Source organism: Scyliorhinus torazame, chromosome 13 (assembly GCF_047496885.1).
Source record: "Scyliorhinus torazame isolate Kashiwa2021f chromosome 13, sScyTor2.1, whole genome shotgun sequence".
Lineage (NCBI taxonomy): Eukaryota > Metazoa > Chordata > Chondrichthyes > Carcharhiniformes > Scyliorhinidae > Scyliorhinus > Scyliorhinus torazame.
Window position 1 is genome coordinate 86,782,200 of NC_092719.1, and position 25,024 is coordinate 86,807,223.

The 25,024-nt window shown below is 51.0% G+C and overlaps 1 protein-coding gene across 2 annotated transcripts in view; it reads left to right on the plus strand.

Annotated features, from left to right (window-relative positions):
- The window catches only part of LOC140388177 (cilia- and flagella-associated protein 54-like), a 948,449-nt gene that overhangs the window by 488,424 nt on the left and 435,001 nt on the right, over positions 1 to 25,024 (plus strand). For both annotated transcript variants that reach the window (XM_072471937.1, XM_072471938.1), the window contains one exon: positions 3,537 to 3,722. In XM_072471937.1, coding sequence (XP_072328038.1) covers positions 3,537 to 3,722 — 186 coding nt within the window. The remainder of the gene's footprint in view (positions 1 to 3,536; positions 3,723 to 25,024) is intronic.

Here is a 25,024-nt window from a genome sequence, read left to right on the forward strand (position 1 = left end):
GTTTCACCCATTGCCTCCGCTGCGGAAGCCACCCGTGCGGTGTCGGCCTGGGTGGCTGCGATGAGCGGCACCACTCCCTGCTCCTGGACGCAAATGGACTCCTCCAACTGCGTCTGCAGGTCCTGGAAGATGGCACTCATCCCGTTATTCAGTCCCTGGGTGTACACATGCATCGGGTGTCCGGGTGGGTCAAGTACATCCAGGAACCCGGCAACCGTCTGGGCGGCAGCTGGTTGCTGGGCCTGGGCTGCCCTCCGACCGTCCAGCCCCTCGGCTGCTCCAAACTCCACCTGCTGTGTGGTGCGCACCAGGCCGTGACCCAGGAGCCTCATCACTTATTTGCCCAACCGAGGTGAGTGTTTCTGCGATGGTGGATGGTGTGGGAGACAGCAGTGCCACTAGCCCTAGGTCATCGTCCGTAAAGATGTCTGGTATGTCCTGGTCCCCCTCATGGCCCGGCACGGGACGCATGGGGCCCATGTCATGAACCGCTCCAGGTGATTCTGTAGACTGTGTGGCCGTCTTCTGTGCGTCACCGTCCACTGTCCCCGTCCTGTCCCCGTCACTGTGGTGGCTCAATGGTCCTACCTTCGGACAATGCACGGCCATCACTTTCGTCACTGTCCGTCCTGTGCCCCTCAGTATTGTCTCTGTCCGTCCTCTGTGCGTCCCCCTCCAGCGGCCCTCGTGTCCAACCTCCTGCCACCCTCTGGCGTGCGTCCCTGGGTGCGGTTGAGGTTGCAGATGGTCGGCTGTGTCTTGGCCGAGACAACCCTGGACGTTCGGCGGCTGGCCCTGGGGAACACAACAATACGGGGTTCGTTAGACACGCTGGGCCGGGTGTATGGTGGTGCTGGGGGCAGTGTGTGAGGGGGGAGGGGATCGGGGGTGCAGTGGCCAGAGTGTGAGGTGGGAGGGGATGGGGGTGCAGTGGTCAGAGTGTGAGGGGGAAGGGGATCGGGGTGCAGTGGCCAGAATGTGAGGGGAGTGGGGATCGGGGGTGCAGTGGCCAGAGTGTGAGGGGGGCGATGCCGGGCTGAGGGGGAGGGCGGACATGCAGGGTTGTCTCACTTGCTTCTGCGCCTCCGACCTGGCATGTCGCGACCTCCCGGGTGGCGGATCCCCCAGCGAGGTCCAGGGCCCTCTGCTCTTGAACGTTTAGGGGGTGCAGCACATGCCCTCCGGTTCTCATATGCTCACGATGGTTGTGAGCTGTCTTTCATACGCTCACGATGGTTGTGAGCTGTCGAGTCCTGTGGGGGGTGGGGGGTGGGGGTGGGGGGGGGGGGGGGGGCGGGGGGTTGGATACAGCATCACAATTAGGCGGGTATCATCAGGGCGTGCAGATATAGGCTACATTAATGCTGGGTGGGGGGACAGTTGGAGCCACGCCATGGCATCTCTCCAGGGGGTCGCGGTGTTCATGTGGGTCGAATACATCGTTGTGCACCCTGAGACCCCCCTCCCCCACTTCCCCCCCCCGTGTCCGGGGGGGGGCAGGTGATGAGGGACATGGGTGGGGGGGGGGGGGGGTTGGTTGTGACCCGGGGGCACCCTCGTGGCACTTACCCTGGCAGCCCTAGTGAGGTCGTGCAGCTTCTTCCTGCACTGCTCCCCGGACCGGGGTGTGTGCCCCACAGGACTGTATAAGAATTGGCAAGTCATGTTGCAGCTGTATAGAACCTTAGTTAGGCCACACTTGGAGTATAGTGTTCAATTCTGGTCGCCACACTACCAGAAGGATGTGGAGGCTTTAGAGAGGGTGCAGAAGAGATTTACCAGAATGTTGCCTGGTATGGAGGGCATAAGCTATGAGGAGCGATTGAATAAACTCGGTTTGTTCTCACTGGAACGAAGGAGGTTGAGGGGCGACCTGATAGAGGTATACAAAATTATGAGGGGCATAGACAGAGTGGATAGTCAGAGGCTTTTCCCCAGGGTAGAGGGGTCAATTACTAGGGGGCATAGGTTTAAGGTGAGAGGGGCAAAGTTTAGAGTAGATGTACGAGGCAAGTTTTTTACACAGAGGGTAGTGGGTGCCTGGAACTCACTACCGGAGGAGGTAGTGGAGGCAGGGACGATAGGGACATTTAAGGGGCATCTTGACAAATATATGAATAGGATGGGAATAGAAGGATACGGACCCAGGAAGTGTAGAAGATTGTAGTTTAGTCGGGCAGTATGGTCGGCACGGGCTTGGAGGGCCGAAGGGCCTGTTCCTGTGCTGTACATTTCTTTGTTCTTTGTTCTTTGTTTGACTCACAGCGGTGCCATCGTTACGCCAGCCGCGCCTTACCGTGCTGGACGGCTGGCGATGCCCACGTCTTGGGCAGAGGGTGGCCATTCGTTGTTCAACCTCATCGAGGAGGGTGTCCAGGTCCGTGTCCTGGAACCTCGGTGCGGCTTGTCGGGGCTCAGCCATCTCTCCTCCTGAGTCCTTCCGTGCGCGGATTGCGCCATTTATGGTGGTGCGCGCCGTCATTTGGGCGTCGCGCGTTTACAATGCTGCTTTCATGCCACGCCCCCCGAGTTCCTCGCTCCTAGCCCATTTTCGGGGCCTGAATCGATCGTGATCTGGGCCGTTTTGCACCGTCGTGAAACTCAACGGCGTGGGGACTCTCGTAACATCGGAGAATCCCACCCCAGATATTTAACAATCTTTTTAATCTTACCAAACTCTATTTTGATTCAGTACTTCTGATTGTCATCAACGCTTGATTGCACCTCAGCTCAGCAAGACTCATGGAAACTGTTAATTTAGGATACAAAGTTAAATTGACCAAAAGATACGAGCAGCCCTAAATTTCTATCACGCCCAAATTCTTATGTGTTTTCCACATAAGACCTCCAACAGATTGGAAAACTTGGTGTATACTCAGATCTATTATCAACTGCTGATCTTTGTTGCTAGCAACTTTCTGACTCATGTCAATACCTCCAGTAGTCACAATGCAACTCCCCTTTAAGAGGTGCAGGGTAGCTTTAAGTAGTGCTGGCAACTAGGACACTGGTCCCCCTGTTGATGTGTGTCGTCAGCGAACAGTCTATGCAGTGTTGGCTGAATACAGAAGTCATAATATTGAGCAATGTGTTTCAGAGGTGGGGTAATTTTGTCTTGTGATCTTCCGTCTGTGTTCAGGATCTTTTCAATTTAGACATCCCATAATGTTTAAGATATAGATATAGTATTAAGTAATGAGAAAATCATATGAGAAAATTATTTTTCTTTAATTTGAAGTACCCAATTCTTTATTCTCCAATTAAGGGGCAATCCACCTACCCTGCACATCTTTAGGTTGTGGGGGTGAGACCCACACAGACACGGGGAGAATGTGCAAACTCCACACATGAGAAAATCACACATGCTTTACAGAAGGATGAGTTATACAATAACTTTATTTTCAGTGTAATAACCGGAATGACATTTGTCTACAGTAAAATGCTGCGGCCCTTTCAGATTTCACCAGATAAAAACACCATCACATTGCAGTAAGAGCTGTAATAAAAAGCTGAAGCTCCCTCTGTTTATATTTTAGAACGGAAAGACATCATGAAACGTGTACCTGGAACTGTTGGGTTCACTGTATCACCAACACCCATTGAAAGTTCCAAGCCTGCTGACCTATCTACTGAAAACTTTCTTGTATTTGATGAAATCTTATGTAAGCCACTGCCTCAGTCACAGGTTCCACTTGTGATTTTATCTTATGAAAATACCATTGGTAAGATACTCTCATTATCTTCTACTTTTAATGGGACGTGAAAATGTATCTAGAAGTATCTATTGATATGATAGCAGAACTTTTATATATCCATTATGATATTGCAGTTGTGCCTATTGTCCTCAAATGTCTGAAGATGAACAAGACAATATGGGTATTTAATCATAAGCATGAACCAACAGGGGAATTCTGAATATACATAGAACATACAGTGCAGAAGGAGGCCATTCGGCCCATCGAGTCTGCACCGACCCACTTAAGCCCTCACTTCCACCCTATCCCCGTAATCCAATAGCCCCTCCTAACCTTTTTGGTCACTAAGGGCAATTTATCATGGCCAAACCTGCACGTCTTTGGACTGTGGGAGGAAACCAGAGCACGGAGAACGTGCAGACTCCGCACAGACAATGACCCAGCGGGGAATCGAACCTGGGACCCTGGCGCTGTGAAGCCACAGTGCTATCCACTTGTGCTACCGTGCTACCCAGACACATGCAAACATTTCAGTAAATAGTTTATTAAACTGTAAAAATACTGTGTACCCCATTCAGTTTTAATAATGTTATTTTCAAGGAATATACAATGTTAGTGCATTGCTGGACATACATTTATGTGGGTTTAGGTGCTGTGGTTACTGTTGCAAAATAATCACAGTCTACACACGAACAGAAATATACAAGTATCCAAAATACCCCTTCTCGTTATTTATTTCTTAAAAAGTAACAACTACTTGCATGGAACAATGGGAACATACATGCATTGCGCTGAGTGACCATAGGTTCTGTGTATAGTTTGTTGACCTAATTTGTGCAGAAATAATAAAGGTTTTTGTAATTTATTGATTTGCTTCTGAGTAACAGAATGGAAAATGAGTTGGGGTTCCCTTTCCAGAATACTCTCCAGTGACTTTCACTGTAAAGTGCAGATGAGGATAGGTTGAGGCTTTATTATGATGCCCATGGAGCCAACCAGACTGTTAACAATCAGGACCTGTACTCTTGAAGGGTTGATGACATCTGTACAACCACACACTAGGATGAATCTCAGCCTTCAAGAGAAACAGACAAAGAAAACGGGGAGCATGTCCTGTTTGATCCTGTTGTAGAATTATGCTTGAATACACCATCTCCATTGCGATAATTATGAAAACTATGGGAAGAAAAGTAATCCTGGAAAGAGAATTAAAGGCTATTCTGAATATTCGTTTATATCATTTTCTGAAAATATATCAGCTAAACAGGACTGAAACATTTGATTTGATTTATTATTGTCACATGGATTAGCATACAGTGAAAAGTATTGTTTCTTGCATCCTCAACGTACGCATAGCGTACATAGTGAAAGAAGGAGAGACTGCGGAATGTAATGTTACAGTCATAACTACATAAGAACATAAGAACTAGGGATTCTCCGACCCCCCGCCGGGCCGGAGAATCGCCGGCGGTCGGCGTGAATCCTGCCCCCGCCGTCCTTTAAATTCTCCGACCCCCCAAAAATCGGCCCGGGGTGAACTGCGCCGCCCGCCTCGGAGAATGACGGGGAACGGCGCGACGCTGTGGGCCCCAGGACTGCCCGAATTCTCCCGGCCGGATGGGCCGAAGTCCCGCCAGCGTGACCACGGGTCACATTGACGGAAATTAAACCACCTATTTAACGCCGTTAACCAGTTGTGATGGTTGACAACAACCAGCGCGGAGGTAGGTCACGGCGTGGGGTGTCCTTAGTACCGGGGAGGAGGGGGCGAGCGCCGGGGATGGGGGAGGGGGTGAGTGCCGGGGAGGGGGTGGGTAGGTTGTCCGCCTGGCCAGGTGCCAGCTTCCAACAGTCGCGACCATGCAGCCCATGGCACCTAGCTGCGGGGGGGGGGGGGGGGGGGGGGGGGCGGCGGCGGTACAGGCAATGATGACATGTAGTCTATCCCCCCCACCCCCTACAGGCCGTTATGTTTGGTGATCACCCAGCAATGTATCCGCTGTGGCGGGAGCCGCACTTCTACATGTTGTCCTGGGGGAGCAGGAGGAGGAGCGTGCCAGGGAGGCGGCGCAGGCTGCCGCAGAGGAGCGTGCTGCAGTGAAGCAGGTGGCAGCCGCCCAGGCAGGAGGGCCGCCCGCCCCACGGCGAGGAGGAGGAGGACGAGGTGGTGCCACGGCGACGGAGATGCCCGAAGAGTCCCCGTGTGTACCGGCACCGCTCGTCGTACCAATGTCTCACGGACTGGGCATGCAGGAGGAGACTCCTGATGAGCCAGGAAACCGTTGACCGTGTCTGCCACCTGAAGGCACACCTGGCACCGCGTGGGACTGGGGGTGGACACCCTCTCCCCGTAGCCGTCAAGATTACGGTGGCCCTGAATTTTTATGCCACGGGATCATTCCAGGCGCCGAGTGGGGACCAGTCAGGCATCCGGGCAGTGACAGGTGCATCCGGGCATGGTTCGATGGGATGCACGTCACCGTGCGGCCAACTGCGGATAACATGGCCGTGTTCACGAATAGGAAGAGGACTTATTTCATGAACATTCAGGTGGTCTGCGACCACTGCATGATGATCCTGCACGTTTGCGCCCGGTACCCGGGCAGTGTACATGACTCATTCGTATTGACGCAATCTTTCTTCACCGGCATGTTCGAGGGACAGCCCCCTCGGCTGAGGGACTGGTTGTTGGGCGATAAGGGTTACCTGTTGCAGTCATGGCTGATGATGCCTATACGGAGGCCACAGACTGATGAGGAGAACTGCTACAACGATGACCATGCAGCGACCAGGGATGTGATAGAGAGGTGCTTTGGGCTGCTAAAGATGCGTTTCAGGTGCCTGGACGGCTCTGGAGGGGCCCTCCACTACCCGCCAGATAGGGTCGGCCACATCATTGTGGTCTGCTGCGTCCTGCACAACATAGCCCAGCAGAGGGGCGATGTGCTGCAGGCAGAGGAGGGGGAAGTGGAGTAGCAGCAAGACGAGGCGCAGACTTCCCCAGATAGAACATAGAACATTACAGCACAGTACAGGCCCTTCTGCCCTCGATGTTGCGCCGACCTGTGAAACCACTCGAAAGCCCATCTACACTATTCCCTTATCATCCATATGTCTATTCAATGACCATTTGAATGCCCTTAGTGTTGGCGAGACCACTAATGTTGCAGGCAGGGCATTCCACGCCCTTACTACTCTCTGAGTAAAGAACCTACCTCTGACATCTGTCTTATATCTATCTCCCCTCAATTTAAAGCTATGTCCCCTCGTGCTAGACATCACCATCCGAGGAAAAAGCCTCTCACTGTCCACCCTATCCAATCCTCTGATCATCTTGTATGCCTCAATTAAGTTACCTCTTAACCTTCTTCTCTCTAACAAAAACAGCCTCAAGTCCCTCAGCCTTTCCTCATAAGATCTTCCCTCCATACCAGTCAACATTCTGGTAAATCTCCTCTGCACCCTTTCCAATGCTTCCACATCCTTCCTATAATGCGGCGACCAGAATTGCACGCAATACTCCAAATGCGGCCACACCAGAGTTTTGTACAGCTGCAACATGACCTCATGGTTCCGAAACTCAATCCCTCTCCCAATAAAACCTAACACGCCGTACGCCTTCTTAACAACCCTCTTAACCTGGGTGGCAACTTTCAGGGATCTATGTACATGGACACCGAGATCTCTCTGCTCATCCACACTGCCAAGAATCTTACCATTAGCCCAGTACTCTGTCTTCCTGTTATTCCTTCCAAAATGAATCACCTCACACTTTTCTGCATTAAACTCTATTTACCACCTCTCAGCCCAGCGCTGCAGCTTATCTATGTCCCTCTGTAACTTGTAACATCCTTCCGCACTGTCCACTACTCCACCGACTTTAGTGTCATCTGCAAATTTACTCACCCATCCTTCTACGCTCTCCTCCAGGTCATTTATAAAAATGACAAACAGCAGTTGCCCCAAAACAGATCCTTGTGGTACACCACTAGGAACTGGACTCCAGTCTGAACATTTCCCATCAACCACCACCCTTTGTCTTCTTCCAGCTAGCCAATTTCTGATCCAAACTGCTAAATCACCCTAAATCCCATGCCTCCGTATTTTCTGCAGTAGCCTACCGTGGGGAACCTTATCAAATGCTTTACTGAAATCCATATACATCACATCAACTGCTTTACCCTCATCCACCTGTTTGGTCACCTTCTCAAAGAACGCAATAAGGTTTGTGAGGCACGACCTACCCTTCACAAAACCGTGTTGACTATCTCTAATCAAATTATTGCTTTCCAGATGATTATACATCCTATCTCTTGTAAACCTTTCCAAGATTTTGCCCACAACAGAAGTAAGGCTCACTGGTCTATAGTTACCGGGGTTGTCTCTACTTCCCTTCTTGGACAAGGGGACAACATTTGCTATCCTCCAGTCTTCTGGCACTATTCCTGTAGACAAAGAGGACTTAAAGATCAAAGCCAAAGGCTCAGCAATCTCCTCCCTAGCTTCCCAGAGAATCCAAGGATAAATCCCATCCGGCCCAGGGGACTTATCTGTTTTCACTCTTTCGAAAATTGCTAACACCTCCTCCTTATGAACCTCAAGCCCTTCTGGTCTAGTAGCCTGAATCTCCGTATTCTCCTCGACAACACTGTCTTTTTCCTGTGTGAATACTGACGAAAAATATTCATTTAGCACCTCTCTTATCTCCTCAGACTCCACGCACAACTTCCCGCTACTGTCTTTGACTGGCCCTCCTCTTACTCTCGTCATCCTTTTATTCCTGACTAATCTATCGAAGGCTTTAGGGTTATCCTTGATCCTACCTGCCAAAGACTTCTCATATCCCCTCCTGGCTCTTCTTAGCTCTCTCTTGAGCTCCTTCCCAGCTAACTTGTAACTCTCGAGCGCCCTAACTGAACCTCATCTTTACATAAGCCTCCTTCATTCTCTTGACAAGTGTTTCGACTGCTTTAGTAAACCACAGTACCCTTGCTCGACCACTTCCTCCCTGCCTGATAGGTACATACTTATCAAGGACACGCAGTGGCTGTTCCTTGAACAAGCTCCAAAGTGCTCACCTACCTCCAAATCTAACACCAAATCTATAACCAAATCCTGGTTCATTACCCAGTACCAAATCCAAAATGGCCTCGCCTTTCGTTGGCCTATCTACATACTGTGTCAGGAAACCCTCCTGCACACATTGGACAAAAATGGACCCATCTAAAGTACTCGAACTATAGCGCTTCCAGTCAATATTTGGAAAGTTAAAGTCCCCCATAACAACTACCCTGTTGCTTTCACTCCTATCCAGAAGCATCTTTGCAATCTTTTCCTCTACATATCTAGAACTTTTCAGAAGCCTGGAAACTCCTAACAGGGTGCCTCTCCTTTCCTGTTTCTAACCTCAGCCCATACTACCTCAGGAGATGAGTCCTCAGCAAACGACCTTTCTGCCACCGTAATACTGTCCTTGACGAACAATGCCACCCCTCCCCCTCTTTTACCACCTTCCCTGAGCTTACTGAAATACCTAAACCCCGACACCTGCAACAACCATTCCTGTCCCCGCTCTATCCATGTCTCCGAAATGGCCACAACATCGAAGTCCCAGGTACCAACCCATGCCGCAAGTTCACCCACCTTATTCCGGATGCTCCTGGCATTGAAGAAGACACATTTTAATCCACCTTCCTGCCTGCCGGTACACTCCTGCAACTTTGAAACCTTACTCATGACCTCACTACTCTCAACCTCCTGTATACTGGAGCTACAATTCAGGTTCCCAAGCCCCTGCTGAACGAGTTTAAACCGTCCCGAAGAGCATTACCAAATTTCCCCCCCCCCCAGGACATTGGTACCCCTAAGACCATAAGACCATAAGACATAGGAGCAGAAGTAAGGTCATTCGGCCCATCGAGTCCACTCCACCATTCAATCATGGCTGATTTCAACTCCATTTACCCGCTATCTCTCCATAGCCCTTAATTCCTCGAGAAATCAAGAATTTATCAACTTCTGTCTTAAAGACACTCAACGTCCCGGCCTCCACCGCCCTCTGTGGCAATGAATTCCACAGACCCACCACTCTCTGGCTGAAGAAATTTCTCCTCATCTCTGTTCTAAAGTGACTCCCTTTTATTCTAAGGCTGTGCCCCCGGGTCCTAGTCTCCCCTGCTAATGGAAACAACTTCCCTACGTCCACCCTATCTAAGCCATTCATTATCTTGTAAGTTTCTATTAGATCTCCCCTCAACCTCCTAAACTCCAATGAATATAATCCCAGGATCCTCAGACGTTCATCGTATGTTAGGCCTACCATTCCTGGGATCATCCGTGTGAATCTCCGCTGGACCCGCTCCAGTGCCAGTCTGTCCTTCCTGAGGTGTGGGGCCCAAAATTGCTCACAGTATTCTAAATGGGGCCTAACTAATGCTTTATAAAGCTTCAGAAGTACATCCCTGCTTTTATATTCCAAGCCTCTTGAGATAAATGACAACATTGCATTTGCTTTCTTAATTACGGACTCAACCTGCAAGTTTACCTTTAGAGAATCCTGGACTAGGACTCCCAAGTCCCCTTGCACTTCAGCATTATGAATTTTGTCACCGTTTAGAAAATAGTCCATGCCTCTATTCTTTTTTCCAAAGTGCAAGACCTCGCACTTGCCCACGTTGAATTTCATCAGCCATTTCTTGGACCACTCTCCTAAACTGTCTAAATCTTTCTGCAGCCTCCCCACCTCCTCCATACTACCTGCCCCTCCACCTATCTTTGTATCATCGGCAAACTTAGCCAGAATGCCCCCAGTCCTGTCATCTAGATCGTTAATATATAAAGAGAACAGCTGTGGCCCCAACACTGAACCCTGCGGGACACCACTCGTCACCGGTTGCCATTCCGAAAAAGAACCTTTTATCCCAACTCTCTGCCTTCTGCCTGACAGCCAATCGTCAATCTATGTTAGTACCTTGCCTCGAATACCATGGGCCCTTATTTTACTCAGCAGTCTCCCGTGAGGCACCTTATCAAAGGCCTTTTAGAGTCAAGATAGATAACATCCATTGGCTCTCCTTGGTCTAACCTATTTGTTATCTCTTCAAAGAACTCTAACAGGTTTGTCAGGCACAACCTCCCCTTACTAAATCCATGCTGGCTTGTCCTAATCCGACCCTGCACTTCCAAGAATTTAGAAATCTCATCCTTAACAGTGGATTCTAGATCAACAGTGTTACAACAGTGATTTTCCAATCCTCTGGGACTTTCCCTGACTCCAGTGACTTTTGAAAGATCATAACTAACGCCTCCACTATTTCTTCAGCTATCTCCTTTAGAACTCTAGGATGTATCCCATCTGGGCCTGGAGGATTATCAATTTTTAGACGTCTTAGTTTCTCTAGCACTTTCTCCTTTGTGATGGCTACCATATTCAACTCTGCCCCCTGACTCTCCGGAATTGTTGGGATATTACTCATGTCTTCTACTGTGAAGACTGACGCAAAGTACTTATTTAGTTCCTCAGCTATTTCCTTGTCTCCCATCACTAGATTACCAGCGTCATTTTGGAGCGGCCCAATGTCTACTTTTGCCTCCCGTTTGTTTTTAATGTATTTCAAGAAACTTTTACTATCATTCCTAATGTTACTGGCTAGCCTACCTTCATATTTGATCCTCTCTTTCCTTATTTCTCTCTTTGTTATCCTCTGTTTGTTTTTGTAGCCTTCCCAATCTTCTGACATCCCACTACTCTTTGCCACATTATAGGCTTTCTCTTTTGCTTTGATGCATTCCCTAACTTCCTTTGTCAGCCATGGCTGCCTAATCCCCCCTCTGATCACCTTTATTTGCTTTGGGATGAACCTCTGTACTGTGTCCTCAATTACTCCCAGAAACTCCTGCCATTGCTGTTCTACTGTCTTTCCCACTAGGCTCTGCTCCCAGTCGATTTTCGTCAGTTCCTCCCTCATGCCCCTGTAGTTACCTTTATTTAACTGTAACAACTTTACATCTGATTCTACCTTCTTTCTTTCAAATTGGAGATTGAATTCTACCATATTATGATCACTGCCTCCTAAGTGTTCCCTTACTTTAAGATCTTTAATCAAGTCTGACTCATTACATAACACTAAGTCCAGAATGGCCTGTTCCCTCGTGGGCTCCATCACAAGCTGTTCCAAAAAGCCCTCCTGTAAACATTCAATGAATTCCCTTTCCTTGGGTCCACTGGCAACATTATTTACCCAGTCCACCTGCATATTGAAGTCCCCCATAGAACATAGAACATAGAACAATACAGCGCAGTACAGGCCCTTCGGCCCACGATGTTGCACCGAAACAAAAGCCATCTAACCTACACTATGCCATTATCATCCATATGTTTATCCAATAAACTTTTAAATGCCCTCAATGTTGGCGAGTTCACTACTGTAGCAGGTAGGGCATTCCACGGCCTCACTACTCTTTGCGTAAAGAACCTACCTCTGACCTCTGTCCTATACCTATTACCCCTCAGTTTAAAGTTATGTCCCCTCGTGCCAGCCATATCCATCCGCGGGAGAAGGCTCTCACTGTCCACCCTATCCAACCCCCTGATCATTTTGTATGCCTCTATTAAGTCTCCTCTTAACCTTCTTCTCTCCAACGAAAACAACCTCAAGTCCGTCAGCCTTTCCTCATAAGATTTTCCCTCCATACCAGGCAACATCCTGGTAAATCTCCTCTGCACCCGCTCCAAAGCCTCCACGTCCTTCCTATAATGCGGTGACCAGAACTGTACGCAATTGACCAGAACTGTACGCAATGATCACTGTGACCTTGCCTTTCTGACATGCACTTTCTATTTTGTGGTGCATTTTGTGCCCCCGGTCCTGACCACTGTTAGGAGGCCTGTACATAACTCCCATTATGGTTTTTTGCCTTTGTGGTTCCTCAACTCTACCCACACAGACTCCACATCATCTGACCCTATGTTGTTTAGTGCTATTGATTTAATTTCATTCCTAATTAACAAGGCAACCCCGCCCCCTCTGCCCACCTCTCTGTCTTTTCGATAGATTGTGAATCCCTGGATGTTTAAATGCCAGTCCTGAACCCCCTGCAACCACGTCTCTGTGATGCCTACCACATCATACCTGCCAGTCACAATCTGGGCCACAAGCTCATCTACCTTGTTCCGTACACTGCGCGCATTTAAATATAGCACCTTTAATTCTCTATTGAATGTCCCTTTTTGTTTTCTTAGTGTGGTGGACCTTGGTTTACTGAGCCTTTCCATACACTGTGTCATATTTTGTTGGATTGGGACTATCGTAACCTCTCCTAAGTTTTGTCTTTTCGTGCTTTTTTGTATTCCTAAGCAGCTATGCTTCCCACTGATTACTTCACCTCTTGGTTCCCTGACTTTCCCTTCCCCCACAATCTCTAGTTTAAAATCCTATTGACCACCCTATTTACTCTTTTCGCCAGAACACTGGTCCCAGCTCGGTTCAGGTGGAGACCATCCCAACGGTATAGGTCCCCCCTGTCCCAGAACTGATGCCAGTGTCCCATGAAAAGGAACCCCTCTTTCCCACACCACTCTTTCAGCCACGTGTTAACTTCCCTTATTCTTGCCTCCCTATGCCAATTTGCACGTGGCTCGGGCAGTAATCCGGAGATTATGACCCGTGAGGACCTGTTTTTTTAAATTTGAATCCTAGCTCTTTATAATCTCTAAACAGGTCCTCTTTCCTAGACTTGCCTATGTTGTTGGTACCGACATGGACCACAAAACTGGATCCTCCCCCTCCCTCTCCAGTATCCTTTCAAGCCGGTCAGAGATGTCCCGCTCCCTAGCACCGGGCAGGCAACATACCATGCGGGACTCTTTATTCTGCTCACAAAGGATACTATCTATCCCCCTGATAATAGAATCCCCTACAACTACAACTTGCCTGTTTACTCCCTCCCCTTGAATGGCCTGCTGAACCATGGTGCCTTGGTCAGCTGACTCATCCTTCCTGCAGCCCTGTTCGCCATCCACACAGGGAGCAAGTGCTTCATACCTGTTGGACAGGGTCAAGGCTGAGGCTCCTGAGTTCCTGACTGCTGGTTCCCTTTACCTGCCTGACTTGCAGTCACACCCTGCTGACCCTGGCCACTGGCAGGATTTAAACTACTTACTCTGACAGGTGTGACTGCCTCCTGAAACACAGTGTCCAGGTAAGTCTCCCCCTCCCGGATGTGCCTCAGTGTTTGAAGCTCAGACTCCAGCTCATCAACTCTGAGCCGGAGCTCTTCGAGCAGCCAACACTTACTGCAGATGTGGTCGCTGCAGCTCGCAATGGGATCTGCCAGCTCCCACATCAAGCAGCTCAAGCACATCACCTGACCAGCCATCACTAATTAATTAATTAGTTTAATTTAAGTTTACGAGTTTAGCTCTGTTTTTTTAAATTTGGGGCAGATTTGCTATCAACCAATCAGATCACAGCTTCCCTCTGATGTCACTTTTGGAGGAAAAAACTGGAAAACGAAGTTACCGTTAGGTTTTTATAATCACAGAGACTGCTCCTCCTCCTCCGAACGGCTCCCGAAATTAGGCCCGGAGAAAGAGAGAGAACAGCTGGTGAGTCAGTTTCAGCGGGAGCATTGCGGAAGGAGGTTGCTGGGAGGTAAGTCAACCTTTAAAAGCACTTGTCTTTGCAGGGGCAGGCCAGTCGATTTCGGCGGGAGTGGAGCTGGCTGGTTAGTCAATTTCAGCAGGAGCTGAGAATTTTTCTTCTTTTTTTTAAAATTAGTTTTTTAGGCGGGAACAGGAAGTCGACCCGCGGACGTCTGGGAAGACCCTCCCCAATAAATTCTGGTGGAGAGGAAACCCGAGACACTACACGTGTCGTGTCTCCCACCCACCCTCCTCCTCTAACCTAATAATAAAACCCATTGGTCTGAGGTAAGTACCATATTTTATTATATTATTATTATTTTTTATAAAAATTTAATTTAGTTGTTAGCCAGATCTTGGTAGAACGTTAGAGGAATGGCAGGGAAGGTAGTGCAATGTTCCTCCTGCAGGATGTTTGAGGTGAGGGATGCAGTTAGTGTCCCTGCTGATTTTACCTGCAGGAAGTGCTGCCATCTCCAGCTCCTCCAAGACCAAGTTAGGGAACTGGAGCTGGAGTTGGAAGAACTTCGGATCATTCGGGAGGCAGAAGGGGTCATAGATAGCAGCTTCAGGGAATTAGTTACACCAAAGATTGGAGATAGGTGGGTAACTGTAAGAGGGACTGGGAAAAAGCAGTCAGTGCAGGGATCCCCTGCGGTCGTTCCCCTGAGAAACAAGTATACCGCTTTGGATACTTGTGGGGGGGACGACTTACCAGGGGTAAGCCATGGGGTACGGGCCTCTGGCACGGAGTCTGTCCCTGTTGCTCAGAAGGGAAGGGGGGAGAGGAGCAGAGCATTAGTAATTGGGGACTCTATAGTCAGGGGCACAGATAGGAGATTTTGTGGGAGCGTGAGAGACTCGCGTTTGGTATGTTGCCTCCCAGGTGCAAGGGTACGTGATGTCTCGGATCGTGTTTTCCGGGTCCTTAGGGGGGAGGGGGAGCAGCCCCAAGTCGTGGTCCACATTGGCACTAACGACATAGGTAGGAAAGGGGACAAGGATGTCAGGCAGGCTTTCAGGGAGCTAGGATGGAAGCTCAGAACTAGAACAAACAGAGTTGTTATCTCTGGGTTGTTGCCCATGCCACGTGATAGTGAGATGAGGAATAGGGAGAGAGAGCATTTAAACACGTGGCTACAGGGATGGTGCAGGCGGGAGGGATTCAGATTTCTGGATAACTGGGGCTCTTTCTGGGGAAGGTGGGACCTCTACAGACAGGATGGTCTACATCTGAACCTGAGGGGAACAAATATCCTGAGGGGGAGATTTGTTAGTGCTCTTTGGGGGGTTTAAACTAATGCAGCAGGGGCATGGGAACCTGGATTGTAGTTGTAGGATAAGGGAGAATGAGAGTATAGAGGTCAGGAGCACAGATTTGACGTCGCAGGAGGGGGCCAGTGTTCAGGTAGGTGGTTTGAAGTGTGTCTACTTCAATGCCAGGAGTATACGAAACAAGGTAGGGGAACTGGCAGCATGGGTTGGTACCTGGGACTTCGATGTTGTGGCCAATTCGGAAACATGGATAGAGCAGGGACAGGAATGGATGTTGCAGGTTCCGGGGTTTAGGTGTTTTAGTAAGCTCAGAGAAGGAGGCAAAAGAGGGGGAGGTGTGGCGCTGCTAGTCAAGAGCGGTATTACGGTGGCGGAGAGGATGCTAGATGGGGACTCTTCTTCCGAGGTAGTATGGGCTGAAGTTAGAAACAGGAAAGGAGAGGTCACCCTGTTGGGAGTTTTTTTCGGCCTCCTAATAGTTCTAGGGATGTAGAGGAAAGGATGGCGAAGATGATTCTGGATATGAGTGAAAGTAACAGGGTAGTTATTATGGGAGACTTTAACTTTCCAAATATTGACTGGAAAATATATAGTTCGAGTACAATAGATGGGTCGTTTTTTGTACAGTGTGTGCAGGAGGGTTTCCTGAAACAATATGTTGACAGGCCAACAAGAGGCGAGGCCACGTTGGATTTGGTTTTGGGTAATGAACCAGGCCAGGTGTTGGATTTGTAGGTAGGAGAGCACTTTGGGGACAGTGACCACAATTCGGTGACGTTTACGTTAATGATGGAAAGGGATAAGTATACACCGCAGGGCAAGAGTTATAGCTGGGGGAAGGGCAATTATGATGCCATTAGACGTGACTTGGGGGGGATAAGGTGGAGAAGTAGGCTGCAAGTGTTGGGCACACTGGATAAGTGGGGCTTGTTCAAGGATCAGCTACTGCGTGTTCTTGATAAGTATGTACCGGTCAGACAGGGAGGAAGGCGTCGAGCGAGGGAACCGTGGTTTACCAAGGAAGTGGAATCTCTTGTTAAGAGGAAGAAGGAGGCCTATGTGAAGATGAAGTGTGAAGTTTCGGTTGGGGCGATGGATAGTTACAAGGTAGCGAGGAAGGCTCTAAAGAGAGAGCTAAGATGAGCAAGGAGGGGACATGAGAAGTATTTGGCAGGAAGGATCAAGGAAAACCCAAAAGCTTTCTATAGGTATGTCAGGAATAAGCGAATGACTAGGGAAAGAGTAGGACCAGTCGAGGACAGTGATGGGAAATTGTGTGTGGAGTCTGAAGAGATAGGCGAGATACTAAATGAATATTTTTCGTCAGTATTCACTCAGGAAAAAGATAATGTTGTGGAGGAGAATGCTGAGCCCCAGGCTAATAGAATAGATGGCATTGAGGTACGTAGGGAAGAGGTGTTGGCAATTCTGGACAGGCTGAAAATAGTTAAGTTCCCGGGATCTGATGGGATTTATCCGAGGATTCTCTGGGAGGCCAGGGAAGAGATTGCTGGACCTTTGGCTTTGATTTTTATGTCATCATTGGCTACAGGAATAGTGCCAGAGGACTGGAGGACAGCAAATGTGGTCCCTTTGTTCAAAAAGGGGAGCAGAGACAACCCCGGCAACTATAGACCGGTGAGCCTCACGTCTGTAGTGGGTAAAGTCTTGGAGGGGATTATAAGAGACAAGATTTATAATCATCTAGATAGGAATAATATGATCAGGGATAGTCAGCATGGCTTTGTGAAGGGTAGGTCATGCCTCACAAACCTTATTGAGTTCTTTGAGAAGGTGACTGAACAGGTAGACGAGGGTAGAGCAGTTGATGTGGTGTATATGGATTTCAGCAAAGCGTTTGATAAGGTTCCCCACGGTAGGCTATTGCAAAAAATACGGAGGCTGGGGATTGAGGGTGATTTAGAGATGTGGATCAGAAATTGGCTAGCTGAAAGAAGACAGAGGGTGGTGGTTGATGGGATATGTTCAGAATGGAGTACAGTCACAAGTGGAGTACCACAAGGATCTGTTCTGGGGCCGTTGCTGTTTGTCATTTTTATCAATGACCTAGAGGAAGGCGCAGAAGGGTGGGTGAGTAAATTTGCAGACGATACTAAAGTCGGTGGTGTTGTCGATAGTGTGGAAGGATGTAGCAGGTTACAGAGGGATATAGATAAGCTGCAGAGCTGGGCTGAGAGGTGGCAAATGGAGTTTAATGTAGAGAAGTGTGAGGTGATTCACTTTGGAAGGAATAACAGGAATGCGGAATATTTGGCTAATGGTAAAGTTCTTGAAAGTGTGGATGAGCAGAGGGATCTAGGTGTCCATGTACATAGATCCCTGAAAGTTGCCACCCAGGTTGATAGGGTTGTGAAGAAGGCCTATGGAGTGTTGGCCTTTATTGGTAGAGGGATTGAGTTCCGGAGTCGGGACGTCATGTTGCAGCTGTACAGAACTCTGGTATGGCCGCATTTGGAGTATTGCGACCAGTTCTGGTCACCGCATTATAGGAAGGACGTGGAGGCTTTGGAGCGGGTGCAGAGGAGATTTACCAGGATGTTGCCTGGTATGGAGGGAAAATCTTATGAGGAAAGGCTGATGGACTTGAGGTTGTTTTCGTTGGAGAGAAGAAGGTTAAGAGGAGACTTAATAGAGGCATACAAAATGATCAGGGGGTTGGATAGGGTGGACAGTGAGAGCCTTCTCCCGCGGATGGATATGGCTGGCACGAGGGGACATAACTTTAAACTGAGGGGTAATAGATATAGGACAGAGGTCAGAGGTAGGTTCTTTACGCAAAGAGTAGTGAGGCCGTGGAATGCTCTACCTGCTACAGTAGTGAACTCGCCAACATTGAGGGCATTTAAAGGTTTATTGGATGAACATATGGATGATAATGGCATAGTGTAGGTTAGATGGCATTTGTTTCGGTGCAACATCGTGGGCCGAAGGGCCTGTACTGCGCTGTATTGTTCTATGTTCTAAAACAGTCGGGAAAAAGCACCTTCTCCCACTCTTCACCAAAGTACCTCACTGCACCAAATTACCAAATTCTCACTCTGTCTGTGTCTCACTCACTCAGGCTGTGTCTCCTTGACCAGCGCAATGCCACCCCTCTGGTCTAGGTGTAGACCATCCCGTTTGTAGAGGTCCCACCGACCCCAGAATGAGCCCCAATTATCCAGAAATCTGAAACCCTCCCTCCTGCACCATCCCTGTAGCCACGTGTTCAACTCCTCTCTCTCCCTATTCCTCGTCTCGCGAGCACGTGGCATGGGTAACAACCCAGAGATAATAACTCTGTTTGTCCTCGATCTAAGTTTCCACCATAGCTCCCTGAATTCCTGCCTTACATCCCTATCCTTTTTCCTACCTATGTCGTTTGTACCTATGTGGACCACGGCTTGGGGCTGCTCCCCCTCCCCCTTAAGGATCCCGAAAACACGATCCGAGACATCACGGACCCTGGGAGGCAACACACCAACAGTGAGTCGTTCCCACAGAATCTCCTATCTATCCCCCTAACTATGGAGTCTCCAATGACGAATTCTCTGCTCCCCCCCCCCCCCCCGCCCTTCTGATACCTGTACCCCATGGCTTACCCCTGGTAAGTCTTCCCCCCAACAATATCCAAAGCGGTATACGTGTTACTAAGGAGAACGACCACAGGGGATCCCTGTACTGACTGCTTCTTCCCAGCCCCTCTCACCGTCACCCATCAATCATTATTCTTCCGAGTAACTACATCCCTGAAGCTTCTATCTATGACCACCTCTGCCTCCCGAATGATCCGAAGTTCATCCAGCTCCAGTTTCCTAATGCGGTTTCTGAGGAGCTGGAGATGGGTGCACTTCCCACAGATGAAATCATCAGGGACACTGATGGCGTCCCTCACCTCAAACATTTTGCAGGAGGAACATTGCACTACCTTCCCTGCCATCCCCTCTAGATTAAAAAAGAAAGAAAGAGCTTACCTGTTATTCACTCCCCTTCTCAGCAAGCACTCACTCAGCAACCTCTGCGCCCCGCACGATAACATCTGAGGGAAAATAAAATAAAAACTACTTACCAGTCACCAGCCAATCCCTTACCTGCAGGCTGTGACGTCATGGTTCAACTTCTTTCTACCTCGACCTGCCCTCGAGCCTTCCTCTTGATCATTACAGCGGCTGTTCTTTTTTTGGTTAGAGGAGTGGGTAGCGAGTGAAACACTGAAGAAGTGTTTCGGCTTATAGTGTCACTTGACAACAGCTCCTCCACAAACCACCTTCAATTTAGAGTGACCGCACCGGACGTATGCAAATTTTCCCCACAACAGCCAATCAGCAGCATCACTCTACTGCCCTCTGCTGGATGCTTGCCTTGACTTGAACAGGTACACCTTCAAATTAGAGTGACTGCACCGGACGTATGCAAATTTTCCCCACAACAGCCAATCAGCACCTCCGCTCTACTGCCCTCTGCTGGATGCTTGCCCTGACCTGAACAGATAGGGTCTCTTGCACAGGTACACCTTCAAGTTAGAGTGACCACACCGGACGTATGCAGGTTTTCCCCACAACAGCCAATCAGCAGCTCTGCTCTATTGCCCTCTGCTGGATGCTTGTCTTCACTTGAACAGCTAGGCTCTCTTGCAGAGGTACACCTTCAAGTTACAGTGACCACAATGCATGTATGCAAATTTCCCCCGCAACAGCCAATCAGTAGCTCCACTCTACTGTCGTCTGCTGGATGCTTGTCTTCAGTTGAACAGCTGGGGTCTCTTGGACAAAGTTAGAGTGACCGCAACGGACGTATGCAAATTTTTCCCGCAACAGCGAATCAGCATCGCTGCTCTACTGCCCTCTTCTGGATGCTTCTCTTCACTGGAACAGCTCGGGTCTCTTGCAAAGGTACACCTTCAAGTTAGAGTGACCGCACCGGACATATACAAAACTTCCCCGCAACAGCCAATCAGCAGCTCCGCTCTACTGCCCTCTGCTGGATGCTTGTCTTCACTTGAACAGCTAGGGTCTCTTGGACAGGTACAAGTTAGAGTGACCGCACCGGACGTATGCAAATTTTCTCCACAACAGCCAATCAGCAGCTGCGCTCTACTGCCCTCTTCTGGATGCTTGTCTTCACTGGAACAGCTAGGGTCTCTTGCACAGGTACACCTTCAAGTTAGAGTGACCGCACCGGATGTATGCAAATTTTCCCAGCAGCAGCCAATCAGCAGCTCCGCTCTACTGCCTTCTGCTGGATACTTGTCTTCACTTGAACAGCTAAGGTCCCTTGCACAAGTACACCTTGAAGTTAGAGTGACCGCACCGGACGTATGCACATACGTCCGCCCGGTTGACTGACTAGGGGGGGCATGGGAATCGCCGAGTATGGGCACAAACTGCACACCACGGCAACAGCCGACCACCCTCACCCCACCTACCCACCCACCCACCACCAACCACCCTCACTGCACCCGCATGCATACCACCAACCACCCTCACCCCACCTGCATGCACACCATCCCTCCATTGCACATGCACCTGCAGCACACACGGTCGCCTGTGGAAGCGTGTCTATTGCAGGCCATGGAGGATGATGACAACCCGCTCTGCGATGAGCTCTGTGCTCTACATCATTGGACAATGTCTGACCCATGGCCACAGTACCACCCTCCACCCGGACCGTCCCTACATGCGGCCGTGACATTGCAGCGCACGGTCCCGTCGTCTGCCCGGGGGAGATGGCGAGGACGACCCGGGGGAAGGGGGGCACACTCACCTGAGGCCGACGTTCTATCACCCCTCACACACACTCTGGTGCTCCCCTCACACCACACCCCCGCACGCTTCAGACAGAGCACAAAGGCAGCTTCTGTAGGTGTGAAAGTGATTTTAATAACCAACAGTTCATACACGTGCCCTAGCCTCTATAACTCATCTGTGCCCTGCACCCGTGCCAACTTACTCAGTGTCTAATTGTTTGGCCTTTGACTACAGATAGGTGGTTCCCCAGACGGTACAGCAGAGCTGGAGATGGACTCCTGTGATACCTGCCCTGCGACTCGGGATCCCTTTGGCGTCCGTTTCCTGGGGCGGCCCGGCCTAGATGGGCCAGGCTGCGGCTCGGGCAACTGGGATGGCGAGCTGCCAGATTGTCCTGCCCATTGCCCACCAGATGTACCTGAGACGGAAGGGGGCTGGGGGGGTGTCCGAGTTGTCACGGTGTTCCAGGACCTCCCCTACAGGGTGACGTGGAACGGGCCCCAGCACCTCCTCCTCCCTCGGGGTGCCCGATGGCCCCCGGGTCTCTTCATGGGTCAGGGATGCGAACGGACCGGCCACCTGACACCCGCCCGACACCTGCCGCTGCCAGTCCTGGAGGCCTGCCCTGGTATCAACAAGGGTCTGCAAGTTTGCAGCCATGGAGCTCAGGGAGTTGGCCATTCCTGTCTGTGTCTGGGCGACGCCGCTCAGCACTGGGCAATGGCGCCGATGCCCTCAGCGGTGGCCTGCTGAGACTGGGCCAATGCCTGCAGAGAATGGGCAATGGCCTGCTGAGACTGGACCACAGCGTTGAGCGCCTCTGCGATCTGCTGCTGGCTCTGGCTCATGGCTTCCTGTGAGAGGGCAGCCATGTCCAGGTCCACAGACGCCGCCTGCACGGAAAGCCCCAGGCCTTGAATACATCCCCATGTCTGACACCATCGCACCCATTGCCTCCAGCGCGGACGCCACCCTGGATGGCACGCATGACCTGCACCACTCCCTGCTCGTGGACGCGGGTGGACTTCTCCACCTGCGTCTGCAGCTGCCGCAAGCCGGCCGTCACCCCCTTCAATCGTCCCTGGGTGCATGACTGCATCGGTTCTATGGGTGGGTGTGGTAACTCCAGGAACCTGGGACCCGTCTGGGCGGCAGATGGTCCCTCAGACCGCCCGGCCCCTCGGCTGCTCCTACTTCCACCTGCTGTACCGGTACGACTGTGTTCTGCGCACCTGTGAGTGTACCAGAAGTCTCATCGCTGAAGTGCCCAACCAAGGTGAGTGTCTCTGCGATGGTGGAGGGTGTAGGAGATAGCAGTGGCGTTGTGTCGTGCTCGTCATCCGACCCAAAGTCCATGATCCCCTGGGGTGGTGGTCCTTGTCCACCCGTCCCTTGTGTGTCAGTGTCCTGTGTGTCAGTGTCCTGGGTAGGGGTGTCCTGGGTAGGGGTGTCCTGAGTAGCGGTGTCCTGGGTAGCGGTGTCCTGGGTACCGGTGTCCTGGGTAGGGGTGTCCTGGGTAGGGGTGTCGTGGCTCGGCCGCGACGGAGGCCTGTGGCTGCCCCCTCGCCGCTGGCTGTGGCCCGCCGGCGTTGCCGCACTCGCACGAGACGGGGGTGTCGTCTCCCTGGTGCTCCAAGTCTGTCTCGTGGCCGCCTTGGAACGTCCTGGGGGTGCCGTATGCCCGATGGGCCGGGTCTCTCCCCGTCTTGTGGCCGCCCTAGATCGTCCTGGGAGCATGGATAGCCTGATGGGCCAGGTCTCTCCCTGTCCCGTGGCTGCCCTGGATCGTCCTGGGGGCGGTCGGCATCCGCGGGGACGGCTGCCTCGACGTTTGGTCAGCAGCTCTTATACTTCCTGTAAAGGGAGTGGAGCCATGGGCGGAGCCCGTACGTGCCCCAACATATCCCCTGTGGGTGAAGCCACACAATGGCCCTTGGGTAGAGCCCACAGGGTTAATAACATAACACAGTGCACTGGTGAATTATCAGTAATTATACATTCACCACATTCACCCCCTGATTAAAAAATAAAGTCCGGCGGGGGTGACGGGCTCATAGATTCAGTCGGTCCGGTGCCCGGATCGTACGTTGCGACCGCCGAAGCACTGGTGTTGCAGCCGCTTCGGGTGGCTGTGGAAGTGGGTCCGGAGCAGGCACAAGTGTGGACTCCGGGAGCGGCTCTTCCGGAGCTTCATTCCTGTGGACCGGTGCGGCGGGTGGGAGGGAGCGCGGGATCTATCTAGGGGTGGGGGCGCTGAACATGGGAGGTTGGACGGGACATAGTGGTGGGGATGCTGTAGTGGGAGTGGTGTTGGAGCCTGCGGGCGCCAGGTCCCGGAGGGAGACGGTTGTTCGGGTTGTTCGACGTACGCATCGTGTGGGTTGGAGTGCAGGAGCTGGACCCTCTCTACCAGGGGGTCTGTCTTATGGCTCCGAACATGTTTTCGGAGGAGGACTGGACCCGGTGTCATCAGCCAGGGCAGAAGCGAGGCCCCTGAGGTAGCTCCCCTAGGGAAAACAAACAAACGGTCATGAGGAGTCTAGTTTGTGGCCGTGCAAAGAGGGACCTAATAGAGTGGAGCGCATCGGGGAGGACCTCCTGCCAGTGAGAAACTTGGAGATTCCTGGACCGCAGGGTCAGTAGGACGGTCTTCCAGACCGTCGCGTTCTCCCTCTCCACCTGCCCGTTTCCCCTGGGGTTATAACTGGTAGTCCTGCTCGAGGCGATGCCCTTACTGAGCAGGTACTGACGCAGTTCGTCGCTCATGAACAACGAGCACCTGTCGCTGTGGACATAACTGGGGAAACCAAACTGGGTGAAGACACTATGCAGGGCTTTAATGACAGTGGGGGTGGTCATATCAGGGCAGGGGATGGCAAACGGGAAGCGGGAGAACTCATCTATGATGTTAAGGAAATACGTGTTGCAGTTATTGGAGGAGAGGGGCCCTTTGAAATCAATACTGAGGCGTTCAAAGGGCCGGGATGCCTTTACCAGGTGGGCCTTATCCGGTCGATAGAAGTGCGGTTTGCACTCCGCACAGATTTGGCAGTCTCTGGTTATAGCTCTGACCTCCTCGGTGGAGTAGGGCAGGTTGCGGGCCTTGATGTAATGGGTGAGCCGGGTGACCCCCTGGTGGCAGAGGTCGTCGTGGATAGCCCGTAGTTGGTCACATGCGCGCAAGGTGCCGTGGGACAGGGCATCTGGGGGCTCGTTGAGCTTCCCAGAACGATATACTATATCGTAGTTATAGGTGGGGAGTTCGATTCTCCACCTCAAGATCTTATCATTCTTGATCTTGCCCCGCTGCGTATTGTCAACCATGAAGGCAACCAAGCGTTGGTCAGTGACGAGGGTAAACCTACCAGCGAGGTAGCGCCTCCAGTGCCGCACGGCTTCCACGATGGCTTCTTTTTCGACCGAGGAGTGTCGAATTTCAGAGGTGGTGAGGATGCGTGAAAAAAACGCTACCGGTCTGCCTGCTTGGTTGAGGGTGGCGGCGAGAGCGACCTCTGAGGCGTCGCTCTCCACCTGAAAGAGGGCGGACTCGTCCACCGTGCGCATTGCAGCTTTGGCGATGTCCGCCTTGATGCAGTTGAAGGCCTGGCGGGCCTCAGCTGCCAGTGGAAAGAGGGTGGCCTTAAATAGTGGACGGGCTTTGTCCG